The 12,356-nt window shown below is 37.5% G+C and overlaps 1 protein-coding gene across 3 annotated transcripts in view; it reads right to left on the reverse strand.

Moving 5' to 3' along the window:
• Nucleotides 1–12,356, reverse strand: part of MAGI2 (membrane associated guanylate kinase, WW and PDZ domain containing 2) — a gene marked incomplete at its 3' end in the record, with an annotated part of 758,986 nt that overhangs the window by 29,209 nt on the left and 717,421 nt on the right. For all 3 annotated transcript variants that reach the window (XM_084287031.1, XM_084287030.1, XM_084287029.1), the window contains one exon: nucleotides 11,543–11,686. In XM_084287031.1, coding sequence (XP_084143157.1) covers nucleotides 11,543–11,686 — 144 coding nt within the window. The remainder of the gene's footprint in view (nucleotides 1–11,542; nucleotides 11,687–12,356) is intronic.

Below are 12,356 nucleotides of genomic sequence, written 5' to 3' on the forward strand. Positions count from 1 at the left end.
AAATGCAAAGTGAACTCAAGATTTACAAGCAGATTTTAAAGATCCTATACATAAGCCTAGGCATAAGTTTTCATGGAGAATGCTCCATCCAAAGTTGTATCCAGACAGGAAAACAGAAAAGAACATAAACTCTGAACATAAGCCATGGAAACATTTTGAGGAGGAGACTGATAAAACAGAGCTAAGAATGTACTTTCAAACATACCAGAAGTGTGGAGCCTGTCAGAGAACCAAGATCTCAAAAAATAGCAAGATAGGAAAGACCACAAGAAAAAGATTAGGTGAATTCTTTGCATTGATGTTCACTGAAGAGGAGGGCAGCCAAAACCCTGCAAAGGGCCTGCTCAGTGGAGGGGCAAGATTGAGGAACTGGCTCCACCAGCAGTGCCAGTGGGAAAGATTGTAGAACAAATTGATGAAATGAATAGGAAGAAACCACCAGAAGTACTCATCATGGCACTCATCCATGATTGAAGGAATTTGGATATGAAGCTGCTGAACTAGTAGCTACAGGATGTAATCTGCTGCCTACTTCGGTAAATGGCTTAGTAGCAGAGGAATAGGAAGTGGCAAGTGTGACACCAGTCCTAAAAGACAGTCCTGGAAAGTGACCGAGTCTTATGTTCATTCCAGCAGACGGATGGAAGCAATAAGGAAGGTGAAGGTTAGCTGGCACATGGATAATTATGATATATGGGGGAAGGATCAGTGTGGCTTTTGTAGAGGGAAGCCATTCCTCACAGACCTGTTGCTGGCCACTGAAGCTGTCAATGACTATGTAGATAAATGAGATATGGTTAGTATACTGACATTTTCAGAAAGCTTCTAACAGTAAACTCTTCAGTAAAGGCTCTGCTGTGATGGGAGAAAGAATAGGGTCTTCTAGGTAAGAGATTAAATTCAAGGGGAAAAAAAAAAGCTGGAAATAAGTGGTCAATTTTCACAATCAAAAGACCTTACCATAGTGATTACTCTGTTCAGCATATTTGTAAGTGGCCTGGTGAAGAGCTTGAAGATTGTGTGATAAGATTTGCAGGCAACATAATACCATGCAGGATTGTCAAATCTAAATGTAATGTTAAAAGCTGTGGAAAGATAGCACAATACTGTGTGTTAAAGCAGCAGGTGAAATTCGGTAGTGCTAAGTGCTAAGTGCAGTATATGTGGAAAATTACACACACAATCACTCTAAATTAACCATTACCCCTGAAGAGAAAGATCTTACATTCTTTATGGTTAGTTCTCTGAAATGTCAGCCCAGTCAAGAAAGCAAACAGAATGTTAACCATTAGAGAAAGAATAGGGAATAAAGGAGGAACCATCATTAAGTCATTAAGGAGCACCAATATCTTTAAAAACTTCAGGTTTTTCTAGTGCTTTTACCTCCAGAATGTGATAGACTGATAAATGGTTCAGAGGAGGCCAGTGAGGATGGTCAAGGGTGAAGAAAAGCTCCCTTATAGGGCAAGATGAAATAGACTGCTAAACATTGGCAGAAAAAGGTGTATATGATGTTGGTCAACAGAATAAGGGATAATATGGAAAATGAGGAAGTAATCATAATATTACTATGCTGTAGCTATGATTAAAAAAGATTTTTGTCTTGAAATAATGTAAACATTCATTTTTGAAACCCATTGATATAGCATATCAGGAATTTCAAATAAATCGCTAAAAGTAATTCTGGATCCTAAATATGAAAATTCCAGCATGAAAAAAATCTGTAAAGTGTTGCCTGCTGGAGGTTTGGATGTTGTTATAGCAGGTGAAGAATCATTTCATACATGTTCTACAGTCCTTCCCTAAGCATCATCTACTTATACTTGGAGTGAAGATATTAGGCTGGGTGGTGGGCTGTAGGAATGGATCTAATATTTGCATCCTTTTACCTTCACAGGTGACCTCTTCCAGTTCTGACTTGTGGGAGTTTGGGAAAACACAGAAGAGAGGCTGCCTCTGTTATGCCTGTGGCTGGACAAAATGTTTCAGGTGTCAGAGCACATAATTTGGTTTCTCCATTTTTTTTCCTATTGCTCTGGACTCTTAATTTTTGAATTTACAGCTAATTATCTTTTTTGACCTGGAAACCCTTATAAATATTCCATAAAATATAGATTTAAATATGGTGCCTGTCTGCCAATTAAGTATTTTATTCATAAAACTTCATACTAAACTATTTTAAGCAAGATTATTAACTTGTTCTTTTTCATAGGTGGCTTGTAGGACTTTTCTATTAGGCATGGATTTACAAAGATGCTTTGAATGCGTCAGATTGAGAACATTTTTGAGAGTATGATGTTAATTACATGTATGAGAGGTGTACTCTTTCTCCTTATCTTTCTGCAAACAAATTCTAACAAAAAAAAACAAACAACAACACAGCTTTTTAGAGAAATGCTGAATAATAGCTCACCTACAGTTAATCCAGCCTTGATTTGTTATGCTTTTATGCTGTCAGAATATATTCAGCATCCCTCAGGATCTCATTTTGCATTTCTTTGTTGTAGACACAAGAATGTTGATCAGCTTTATGTCTGTGTGTCAATATATTCTTCCTTGAGTTCTGCCAACTATACTAACCCGGCATGCAGCTCCTCTTACCACAGGCTGACACACAGCTCATATGCTCGAGTATTCCAGTTGAATTCCCAGAGATCAGATCAATCACACCCACTCTCTCTACAAGTGAGGTTGGACAGTGATGTATGTAGTAGGGAATTGGCACATGAATGAGATTACCCCAAAGGGGCATGCAATTCGGTGGTAAAGCATAGCTAAACATTTTACCGTACTGTTCAGATGGATCACAAATCACAGAATAAATGGATGGGACAAAGAATATCTTTGTCTTTATGTTCCACTGTAATGACAGTGTTGACATTCACTGAATGCTTACTATGAAGGTAAGATTTATATTACAGCTTAAAGGAAGCCAGGTATGCCGCAGGATTTAAGGGTAAGTGCTACTTACGTAGGAAAGATTGGCTACTTAACTGACATGGATCACATTGTAGGCATTTGTCTTTCAGATATGTGCATAAAACTATAATAAAATAGAGGCTGGTGGAGCACTGTATCTTCCAGAAGCATTCTTGTGTCCCTTATGTGTGTGCATAACATCCATTTTTTAACATCTAAATATTAGTGACTTTTCAGCATGGTTTCTGACAGTCTTCTCAAGCCCTCACTCATTCTAAGTGCTCAGCAGTTGACTTCCTGCTGCTCTCAGTGCACCACCTGGAGAAGACCTTTCTGTTTATTAGGCTTCTTTCACCTTTATGCTTGCTGTAACTACCATAAGCCTGCAAGAGGTGTTCCAATAGCAATATCTACTTTTCTCCAATAGTCTGAACATAGGACTTTATTGCCTTGTAAGAACTGGAGATTCACAGAAGTCACTCGGCACTTTATCTCCAAGGCTTCAGTTTTCTTTCTGATCCCAAATAAGACTCCAAACTTTGTTACAGCAAAAATTAAGCGTCACACTGGCCAATTGTTGGTTTAATTTTTGGTTACTGTGATTGCCCTATATGTTTGTAAGAAAGCAATGACTGAACAAGCCATTTTTGCCTTCTTCCAATTTCCTTCCTGTAGCTTTCTTGGTTGTCACATCTACTGTGTGACAATTATTTGGCTCCTGTTTTTAATACTTTTTGTTCTAATCACTGTCAGGCTGAGCTAAACTACTTCTTGCTCACCATATTTACAGGCTGCAACTGCCGGTGCATTCCACTGGAGACTGCATCAAATAACCCTGCGGTGTGGGGTAATCAGATGGAGCGTCTAAAACAGACACTGAGCTCTCTGTTAATGAGAAGTCCAGGTGAGGCTCCCACCAGGAGCCAATGCAAGTTGTGGGGTCTGCACAGCAACATCCTCTTAAAGATTTACATTTATTGTAGAGTAAGGAATCATTCATTCTTCCTTCTGAACTTTTAAAGCTCCAATTATGACAGGAAACAAACAGTCCTGTAGATGGTCTGCGCTTTTTCACATTTACTTCTTCCCTTTGACAATGGCCCTACAAAAAGATGAGATAACCCTACCCCCTACAGAAATTTTTTTTTTTTTTTTTTCTGGAGGGTCTGAAGAAACAAAAGAAACAAAGCAGTAATATGTGGAGTGTGGAATCACAAAGGTTAGGAGACAATACCTGTGTGTGAAGCTGCAGGTACTGCCTGTGGTAGCTAGTAAAAAGTTTGTCTGTGGAATGGGAATCTCACAAATTGGTAGTAGTCCTTCCATTTCAGCTTGGATTTTGTCTTCTCTAAGATGCAAGACACCAGCTACTAAAGATAGTTTTTAAACAGAATGATGATACATTACATTATGACACAGGCTGAAAAGTGTCTGTGGAAGCTGTGTTATATTCATAGGGAATGCTAGCTTAATTGTTGGAAACAGATTACTTTTATCATTAAAAACCTATAAATCAAGGTCTGCTAAAAATAGATATAGTGATAAAGTGACTAGACAAACACCAAGCTAAGTGTGTGTAACAACAAGCAGACAAAAAAGCCAAAATGGAAAAATCCTATGATGAGCATGTAAGAAAAAAACTGCTGTGCACAGTATAAAAGCCTTCCCAGACACTGTTAGGACATAATTACCTGAAGCTGCTTTAAACTTTGCCTGCATTTCAGTTCTGCCTGTCTACCCAGCAAACCCAGAATAGCTCAAGTAATTTCTGAGTGCCTGACTTGAGACGTTCGGGAGTGTCCTGTTCTGAGGAGATGGGCTTATACTCCCTTATTAAACTCCACTGTTGTACAGAGTTTTCAGAGTCCGGATAGATAGCTGCTTGCATATTTCATATTGCCTTGAGAAGTCTGAAGAGCTGGTCTCAGTCCTAATAAATGTCTTCTGGGGAATGTGGTTAGCAATAGCTAACTTTTATTTGACACTCTACTGTTCAGAAGCATGGTACTGAGGCTTTTCAAAGGAGACTTAAGCTAACATCTAGCATGGCTTAAGAGAGGGCTTTAATGTCAGGCTATGAGTTTCACAGGTGCCCTGTCCTTCTTGTTGCAAGCAAGCTATGTTGCAAGCTATGTCATCAGAAGAAAAATAATAGAAGCAATTGCCTGACCTTGTATTTGGGATGCTTACAGAGAGGGAAAAGACAGTTTTGAATACTGTTGAATATTTGTACATGGATTTTGATAGCAGTTTCAAATGAAATGCTTGTGCCTTCCATGATGTGAAACCTCAGTTCTGTTTCCTTAAAAATAAGACATAGGCTTTGTCTTGGCTACTTGCCTATTTGGGTCCTTGGCTCTTGAATATTGAATTCTCCTTTTTGCTAGAAATATTTCTTAATGTAGGTGGATGAAGTTTCTTGAATAAGGTTGGTGTGAATTTTGTTATCATGGGAAAGGATGAAATACACAGACTGCGCTAATCTGCAGAATGCCATGAACCAGTCCACAGCATGGGTTGGTTACTATTATGGGGTGGCTCTTACTGCAGTGCTCTCTTGGCAAGCTAGACCAGACCAAAGCCACACAAATTCCTATGCAACAATAGCACAGAAGCTCATAATTGACACTGTAGGAATAGCCTTTCCCTTGTGCCTATTTTTAGCTCCAAGTCTGTACAAATGAAACAAAGAGAGGAGCACAGGCAGCAGAAAAGCAACAAATAGGAAAAAGGAATGAAGACTCAGAGAAGGAATTCAAAGCACGACAGATACAAAATTCTGCAGTGTCTGTGTTTCAGAAGTTGGTTCTGCAAATATATTCAAAAAAATCTACAAAAGAACGAGAAAAATAATGTAGTAGGAGATATGAGAAAGCTAGCGATAGGGATAACTGGTGTACGTGGACTGAGAAAAATGAGTTGACAAGACAATGATACCAGAAATGTCAGAGATGAAAAGTATGACTTTCATGGAAGAAGTGAAAAAAAAGATGTAACTCACAAAGTGACAAAATGACACAGATGTACGTTGTGTATAAAAAAGCACATTGTGCTCTCATTCTTCATGAATTTCACATTCAATAAGCCCAATCGTGCAAGACATTCTGTATCTTTGCAGTCCTCAGCCACATGTTCTTTGTTTGAAGCTGTTTTCAATAAGCATGCTGGCTGCAAGAGATACCATTCAAGGCAATAAGAGATCTGTTGATCATATCTCACACGTCTTGGAAACACTACGACCATCCTTAACAATTCTCCTGAGAGATGTTAGTAGTCCCCCACCTCTAAGGCAGGAAGGGATAGAGATCTGCAGGCAGGGCTCAGCTGATTGTTGTCCTCAATGTGAGATAAGAAGAAAAATATGAGTTATCATGAGCCTCATCTAAATAGACCTATAAAATTGTTGCCAGTAGAGTCTGAATCTTCAAAGGCTGGAGGGACTGTGCTCCACATTGTCTGTGTTATGTCTCTCATCTCTGGTAACTGATTCATCTTGATATCACAATTACTGAGTGTGTGTGCCATATTTTTGTCCTGCTCTGAGACTAGATTTGCAGTTTGATTTTCCAATATTGCCATTATTGATCTCATCACGAACTAGTTTCAGATGTTTTTTTTTTTTTTTCCCAACAGACCTCTGCCATTTCTGGATATAAGATATCAAAGATACTAATACTTCTCCAAACTTTTCTCCTGGTTCTTTTAATACATTCTTGGATTATGGAACACAGATATCATCCTGTTCTCTCCTTTTAGCCATTGTGTGGACAGAGTATTATATTTCTGCTGTTCCCTCATCCTGAAGAAGAAAAGTGGAGGGAAATCTGTAGAACTCAGAGGTCCCAAGAGAGTCTATCTGCCACTTAAAGTTCTGGACAATTACTTTTCCTTGTATGTTCTTTTCCTTATATCTAATGAAACTTTTCTTCAGTGCTTATAAGCTGTAAGATATCTTGCTGTTTGTGAACATTCATTTAGTTTACTGGAATTATTTTGAACCACATTTTTCAAGTTCTGTAAACTGTTGCTGTAGCAAGCTTCAGAATTAACCATCGTAACCTGATGTCTGCCCAGCTGACAATTATGAGGGATCTGTATTAGCTTCCAGGTTAGTGATCAGGTTTCCCCCTAAAGAGGTCATTTGTAAGGAATCTTCATTAATCTTACCCATGAATTGCAGTGAAATCCTGCCAAAGTTAAGCATGGTATTTGACCTGACATATGGGTTTATATGCAGCTATGCAGTTATAGCTGTGACTTGCCAGCACTGGCTGGGAACAGTTCACCCACAATGCATACAGAGGGAACTCATCTCTATCTCTGGAGTGACGGGGGAATCCCAAGAGCTAACTGTATTTGAAGCTGAAGTGAGTCTAACTGGGAATGAGTGGCAAAAGCACCCCATCGTGACTGGCCCAGAGGCTCCGTACATCCTTGGCATAGACTACCTCAAGAAAAGGTACTTCAAGGATACAAAAGGGTACCAGTGGGCTTTTGGCATAGCTGCCTTGAGCAAAGAGAAGATTAAGCAGCTGTCTACCCTGCCTGGTCTCTCACAAGACCCTTGTGCTGTGGGATTGCTGAGGATTGAAGAACAGCAAGTGCCTATTGCAACTACAACAGTACACCGGCGGCAAAAGATACTCTTGTGAAGATACTCTTGCCATAGACTTCTAGATCCTTTGATAGATGCTTCCCTCCCATGTCTTGTGACAGATGAATCCAAGTTAAGTGAGGATGTATGCCTGGGCTTTCTGCAGAACCAGAGTCTTTGAGTTCAAATAAAAGACTCAGTGCATGTAAAAGTACCAGGAATAAGAACAGGGTAGTAAGACTGTAAAAGTTTAAAAATTCTTTTTAAGGGAAGAATTTATTAAACCTTAAGACATACTGCAGTGTCTATTTTGGCTGGCAGAAAGGGGTCCTTGGGTAGAAAAGCAGTATGCAGGCAAGACTGATGAACTTTGTATGACACCAACTCAGTAGTCTTCCACCTTTCAGGATCCCAGAACAAATCAGCAGAAAATTGAAATAGAAAGCTACATCAGTTACGAAGGGCAATTAAGCACTACTTTAGATCTTGCATTACTAAAACGGGGAGTTCCTCAGTGGATTTGTTTCCACTAAAAGCACAAACTGCCTGGCATGCCATTCTCAGGGGGAAGGAAGATCAGGACTTCTGAAATGAAAAAGTGAAGGGATAACAAACTTTATGAAACCTTTCCCCCCTTCCATTAATATTTTCAGAGCCAGAGTTCTGGCAGGGCCAGTGGAAGCCCATCACTTACAATGCTTGCTCTACTCATTCTATGTCTGTTCTTTCATCTACGCTTCAATTTTGGTTTCGTTTCTTTCCAATCTTTATCATTGCCATTTGGTTCACTTTCTGTTCACTCCTAGTGTAGATATATTGTATTACTTTCATGCTTACTTTCCTCAGTAATGTGTCTATTCTATTTCTTTTTACAATACATATTTCCATACCAGTTCTTTATTTACATCTGACTTCCTATAATCTTAGATTTTAGTTTAAATTTATTCTCCGTGTCTGTAATGCATAACACTGTCAGATGTATTTAGACCTCAGAATCTTTTAAATGTGTCCTGAGAGACTTTCACATTTTTTAGAATGTGTCCAAGCAGAATACAGTTGTGGGGCTCATCCCGTCACCAAGGTTTTGCAGTGCCCACTGAGTACAAACTACAGATTCTGACTTGGCTATCTGGAGCTGTCTTCAGTTAGACATTGCATTGCTTCAATAATACAAAATTATAGACCCATGACTATAGATGTTGCTTTATTAATATGAAGTACTTTATATTCTTTTATTTATTTCTGTAAGGAAGGAGATTTATGTCAATATGAATGTGCCTTTATTGGGGTTTTTAATGAATTATAACTAGACAGACAACAAAATGTTATTCATCAAATACGTTTACTAATTACACATACATATTTTAATTTAACATCTTTCATTATATCCTCTTCTATTTTTTTCCCCAACAAGATAACTGGTTTATTTTTAATGTTCTTGTATTGGTGAATAGAAATAATCATGGAGTTTTGTGAATTATTTTAAAATTATTATTATTTTTTTTCTATAAGTATGATCTGCACCTTGTGTTATCTGCTTAATGTTTTTTCTGGAAGGCTTCAGCTAAATCAAGAAAGGCTTTTCAAGGAGCAGGAAACAGGAAGCAAAACACTAATGGAGATAAGTAGACCATAAGAAGAACTAGTAACTGGGAAGCATTCCTGATAAGATCTGACCACATAAGCACCATTTACTATTCCAGTGCTGAAAGTCTGAGATCAGAGAATGTGATCTTTAAAGATGATGGTATATGAAGTGATAAGGACTGAACAGATTTTTGCATATTTTCCTATAGAGATGCATCTGTGAAACAGAATGGAATAGAACTGCAGCAAGCAGGCTGGTTGTCCCAGCCAAGAAATGGGAATAAACCTGCATTATTGACAGAAGATGTAAACTTAGGAAAGGAGATACAAGTACTGAAATCTGCTTCATTTACTCTTCTTCCTATGTCCTCTGTTCCTTTCGGCAATTAAATCATTCTTTTTGTTTTTCTATTTTTGTTCTGAAGAAGCTGTTTTAGAGATAGTTCTGTCCATCCATCAGTTACAGGTCACTGGAGATAAAAGTCTTGCAAGTTCCAAACCCATTTGTGACTGTCAGGTTAAAATGGCTATTAAACAGGAGAATAAAACTCAAGACTCAATGACAGAGCTGGAGGGTAAAACTGTTTTCAAAGAATACTTTTAAAGGGTAGATAAAACTCCAAGTTACAGCTACTTAGGCAAAATTACACTTGGCCGTGCACTGTGGCTATACCAACAAGCTTTAAACATTATTTTAGAGAACAAAATAATATTTTTTCATGGAAAGTTACAGGACATTTCCTAATGAAACTGTACTTTCCCTACAGATAAAATATAAAAATATAAAAATATATAGCACATATAAACATACGCATGTAAATTTGCATATTTAGGCTACTCACAGGGTGGATAATCTTTGTTCTGTGATACTAGTTTATGCAAATGATGCAGAAATTTTAATGTTATATATATATATATATTTTTTTTTTTTCCTGATAGAGGTTATTACTTGACATGAACAAGCATTGATAAAAGCATTGCTTTTTAAGGTCTGTTGTCTTAGCCATATGTTTCCAAATACATGATTCCAGAGCTTATTAAATCCTCAACTTTTTCCTCATCTTTAATCACATTGTGGTTGATAATATACATCTGGTTAAAGCTGTTTATTAGGAGCAATCGATTATGATGGTACTACAGTAAAGGAAATAATTATAACACCCACCAGAGAAGATATTCTTGAGCTAAAGTTCTAGTTGCAGCATTTACCTATGTTTCACACAAAAAATACTGTGGGAGTAGTTCTCAGCTTCCAGTTATCTGCTTGGCTTCCTCCTCACAGGGACTGCTTATGCCACTGATCCCCCATGCAAGCTTCCAGTTGGACGCTCACAGATTTGAACTCCGTGGTATGACTGAGCACTAACTGAATTCTAAAATTCTACAAAGTGGGCAATTTAAGAATGATTAAAGAAAAATAAATCAACAAAAACCCACTGAGTTATAAACAGAAAGACTAACTGTGTATTTAGACTGATGTCAATGTTCTTTCAGTATGAAGTCAAATTTGACGAGATTGTTAGAACTGAGAAACAGAATCCATTTAATAACCACAGCATTTGCAAAACCTGTCATTACTGTAAAGAACACAATTTCCTTTGCCCTTCTTTATACCTAAATATTGATTCAAGAATGTCACACTAGTTAGATATATAAAGAAATATATTTTTGTCTTGTTTTTTGGTAGTCTTTTTCACCTGTGGTTTCCTACTGTTGTTTTCATGTATTCGCTACTCTGCAGGGTATCAACAACCCTTAATTAGTTATTTTTAGGAGATTTTTCCAAATAGAACATTTACGTATATATATATTAATAATTGAATTTCTTTCTTGTGTGCTCTTATCAAATTTCATATTTAGACATGGTATTATTATTTCTACCACTACAGAACTCAAATGCACTAAAACTTATACAGCCAAAGAGTGAAAATTGATTCCTACAAAGAAGGTTGAATTATATCAATTAACAAAGTTAGCAAAAAATAGGAAGGCAATTAAAGTAGTAAAATAACACAGACCAATGCTTCGGTATCATAACTGTCAGCTAAATGTCACACAGTTATCACTGCTTTTGTGACTAGAGAAGTAACTGTTAATTATGCCAATACTATTATCAAAGAAATGCTAAATGTTTTGTCAGAGATTTTGAAGATGCTTAGATATGAGTGCTAGAATAAAGAGAAAAATATAACAAAATAAAAGCTATTTTCAACAAAAAGTAATGCATTTTGTTCCAAAAAGAACTACACAGACCTACTATTTGTTTCAAGCCATTTCTTAAACTCTTCCAGGACCAATTTTTATTATTGGAGGTGTTTGGTATTGGTTCTTTAAAACACAATCAGAAAACAACAACAACAACAACAACTGTTTTCTCTTTGATGCCATCACCAAATATATCAGTTAAAGTTGACAAAAATTGTTACAATGTATTTTACTTACCCTCATCCTTCCATTTCTTATTGCTGGTCCATCTTCTGCTAATCTCAGCACAAACAAATCCATTTTGTACTCCCTTCCTCCTCGAATACTAAACCCAAAACCTTTGGCTCCCTTCTCCAAATCAACAGTGAAATAATCAAAGTCCTAAATAGAAAAATACAAAATGAAAGCCAATTAACTGTATAAATGGCATAATATGCATTCAAGAAAACTTTAAAATACATCTCTTCAAATGTGCATCTATCCAATTAATATAAGCAAATTCACTTTCAAATTATGCACTGTCAGAATAGATGAGAATAAGAGCACCTATTCTGGCCATTAAAAGCAGACTTAAGCAACATGTAAATGCTTAAAATGCTTAAAGTCTAAACTATCCTGAAGGACATCATCCAGCGGTTGCCTGGTACCAAAAGTTCTCTGGATGGCTTTCATATTTCACCTCAATACATTCATGGTATCCAAGTGTAAGGTTTATATCTACGCAGAATGTTGATTTGGCAAATGGGGCAGCAGACAGTTCCTATACAAACACCATCATAACCTAAAAATTAGCAGGACACACCTCCTAAATTCCCAGCAGAACTCAACCTGGTCAGCAAGCCAGACTGCATGGAGGCCCAAAGTGCAGCAGCTCTCCTCACTTCAGCTAAAACATGTGCTTTGAGGAGGAGGTGGGGAGTGGGATGTTTGAACTTCACTCTTTCCACATCCTATGGGGACTGAGATTCATTTTTCCAGGTTTTGCTTGGTGGACCCTAACTACCGGCACCTCAGAGGGGTCCAGGAAGGAACTTGCTTTTTTACTTCTGAC

This window comes from Netta rufina (assembly GCF_964035555.1).
Source record: "Netta rufina genome assembly, chromosome: 1".
Lineage (NCBI taxonomy): Eukaryota > Metazoa > Chordata > Aves > Anseriformes > Anatidae > Netta > Netta rufina.